Consider the following 2,507-nt stretch of genomic DNA (forward strand, 5'->3'; position numbering starts at 1 on the left):
AAACAACCTTTAGTTTGTTTAAAGCCATCAATAGTGCACCCTCTCACTGACACAGTCTGTGGCCATAGGGAAGGTGGAGAGAAACAAAATGAGAAATGGCGCAAACCATGACATGTTTTGTGGTCAGCATGAAAAAATTAAATCGAAGAAAAAAACAACACAACCAAACTAACAAGAAGTATGAAAGATTACTTTTATTACAAGTGATTAGCAGAAATTGGCCAGCAGTTTAATGTTCTTGAAACCATCCAGTCATCAGTTTCCACACTGCAGCCTTGAGCTCCTGGTTCCTCAGGCTGTAGATGAGGGGGTTCAGGGCTGGAGGCACCACTGAATACAGAACTGACAGGGCCAGATCCAGGGATGGGGAGGACATGGAAGGGGGCTTCAGGTGAGCAAACATAATAGTGCTGAAAAACAGAGAGACCACAGCCAGGTGAGGGAGGCAGGTGGAAAAGGCTTTGTGTCGTCCCTGCTCAGAGGGGATCCTCAGCACAGCCCTGAAAATCTGAACGTGAGAGAAAACAATGAACACAAAACAGCCTAATGCTAAACAAGCACTAATAGCAATAAGCTCAAGTTCCCTGAAATTGGAGAGTGAGCAGGAGAGCTTGAAGATCTGTGGGATTTCACAGAAGAATTGATCCAAGGCATTGCCATGGCACAGGGGCAGGGAAAATGTATTGGCTGTGTGCAGCAGTGAATAGAGAAAGGCACTGGCCCAGGCAGCTGCTGCCATGTGGGCACAAGCTTTGTTGCCCAGGAGGGTCCCGTAGTGCAGGGGTTTGCAGATGGACACGTAGCGGTCGTAGCACATGATGGTCAGGAGGGAATACTCTGCTCCCATGAAGAACAGAAAGAAAAAGAGCTGAGCAGCACATCCTGTGTAGGAGATGTTCCTGGTGTCCCAGAAGGAATTGTGCATGGCTTTGGGGACAGTGGTGCAGATGGAGCCCAGGTCGCTGAGGGCCAGGTTGAGCAGGAAGAAGAACATGGGCGTGTGCAGGTGGTGGCCGCAGGCTACGGCGCTGATGATGAGGCCGTTGCCCAGGAGGGCAGCCAGGGAGATGCCCAGCAAGAGGCAGAAGTGCAGGAGCTGCAGCTGCCGCGTGTCGGCCAATGCCAGCAGGAGGAAGTGCCTGATGGAGCTGCTGTTGGACATTTGTTGTGCCTGGACTTGGGGACCTGTTCATGGAGAAAGGGACAGTGAAGAGTAAGAGGAGATATCTGTAAACAAAATCAAAGCCATTTCCCATACACTCTCCACTGTAACATACACAGACACTGTTTTGTGTTTAAGAGTTGTGAGGTTTTCTTTTTGAACTCCCCCCATGTCTGTCCTGCTCTTCTTCAATATCAGATACACTCAGCATTTCTGCTTCCCTCTGGTAGAACAAAGTCAGTTCCCTGCAGCCAGATGGTGAGTGCAGACTGGGAGCAGATGATCTGTCACTTTATTCTGTTTTGAGTTTCTCTGGGCTTTTAATTTCTTAAATGGAGAATGTTCACACTCCCAAGTTTCTATTACCAACCCCCAGGTACTGCTGAGAGTAGATGGATCCACTACAGCCCAGCTCCACATTTGCAGCCAAGGACTCCTGTTGCTCATTTCACCAACCCAGCAACATTTTCTGTGTCACAACACCTCTGCCTTTCCCCATGAATCCTGTAACTCAAAGTTTTTCTAGGACAGGTTTGCATCCTGGATTGAAGCTCCCAGCTTAGACTGAAATCTCAGGGAGACTTCCAAGTGTCCTTATGATGGCACTGGATTGAGAGAGATGCAGCTCCTTCTCTGGCTGCACTGACAGCATTGCCCAGAGCCAGGCACTGGGGACAGCGTCACCCTGAGCCAGCTGTGCCCCCTGCCAGAGCCCCCAGGGCCGGGCAGCTGCTCCCAGCCCTGTGCTCTGCAGAGGGAACTGGGCCCGGGGCTGCAGAGCTGCCCCACGGCTCTGCTGCAGCTCTGCCTGCACGGGAGGGGCTGCACGCCTTGGAGCCCTGGCCCTGAGGGCAGAGGCTTGGCTGGGGGCACAGGAGGGAGGGGGCTTGTTCAGAGGGAGGGGCTGCATTGGAGGGGATCCTGTGGGCATCTCTAAACTCTCCCTGCCACAGCATTGCTGGGTTTTGTTTTCTCTTATTGCCTGATTTTCTCTCTGCTTCCTGGAGATTTCCCTGCTGCAGATGTTTCCCTGTTCCTGATCTCTCTGTGCCAGCATTCAAGGACCCCAAATCTCTGTGCACACTCCTTGGTCTGACAGAACCCTGCCTGTCTGCAGGGCACTGGCTAGGGCAGGTTCTGTTTGCAGGTTGGAGAAAGGACAGCCAAGACTGAGCCTGAAGGTTAAGAGCAAAGGTGATGCTGCTGCTGTCCTTGGGCACAGTGGCTGAAAGGACATTAGGGATCTCCTGTTAACCTATTGAAAGCACATTAGGAAGCTCTTGTGAACCTACTGATCACAAAAAGTAACAGTTCAGATGTCTTAGGCACTTGTCAAAATTAATAT

General features: G+C 51.1%; 1 protein-coding gene across 1 annotated transcript; it reads right to left on the minus strand.

Annotated features, from left to right (window-relative positions):
* Nucleotides 1-229: 229 nt before the first annotated feature.
* Nucleotides 230-1,201, minus strand: LOC135461123 (olfactory receptor 14I1-like). Its single transcript, XM_064738118.1, has one exon. It carries the CDS (start codon nt 1,160-1,162, stop codon nt 230-232), a length of 933 nt encoding a protein of 310 aa, XP_064594188.1. The 5' UTR covers nt 1,163-1,201.
* Nucleotides 1,202-2,507: the final 1,306 nt, after the last annotated feature.

Source organism: Zonotrichia leucophrys, unplaced genomic scaffold, assembly GCF_028769735.1.
Source record: "Zonotrichia leucophrys gambelii isolate GWCS_2022_RI unplaced genomic scaffold, RI_Zleu_2.0 Scaffold_177_97607, whole genome shotgun sequence".
Lineage (NCBI taxonomy): Eukaryota > Metazoa > Chordata > Aves > Passeriformes > Passerellidae > Zonotrichia > Zonotrichia leucophrys.

What these genes read in the sequence shown, in the direction of transcription:
- LOC135461123 (XM_064738118.1), bottom strand. Translation starts at nt 1,162, where the DNA reads ATGTCCAACAGCAGCTCCATCAGGCACTTCCTCCTGCTGGCATTGGCC.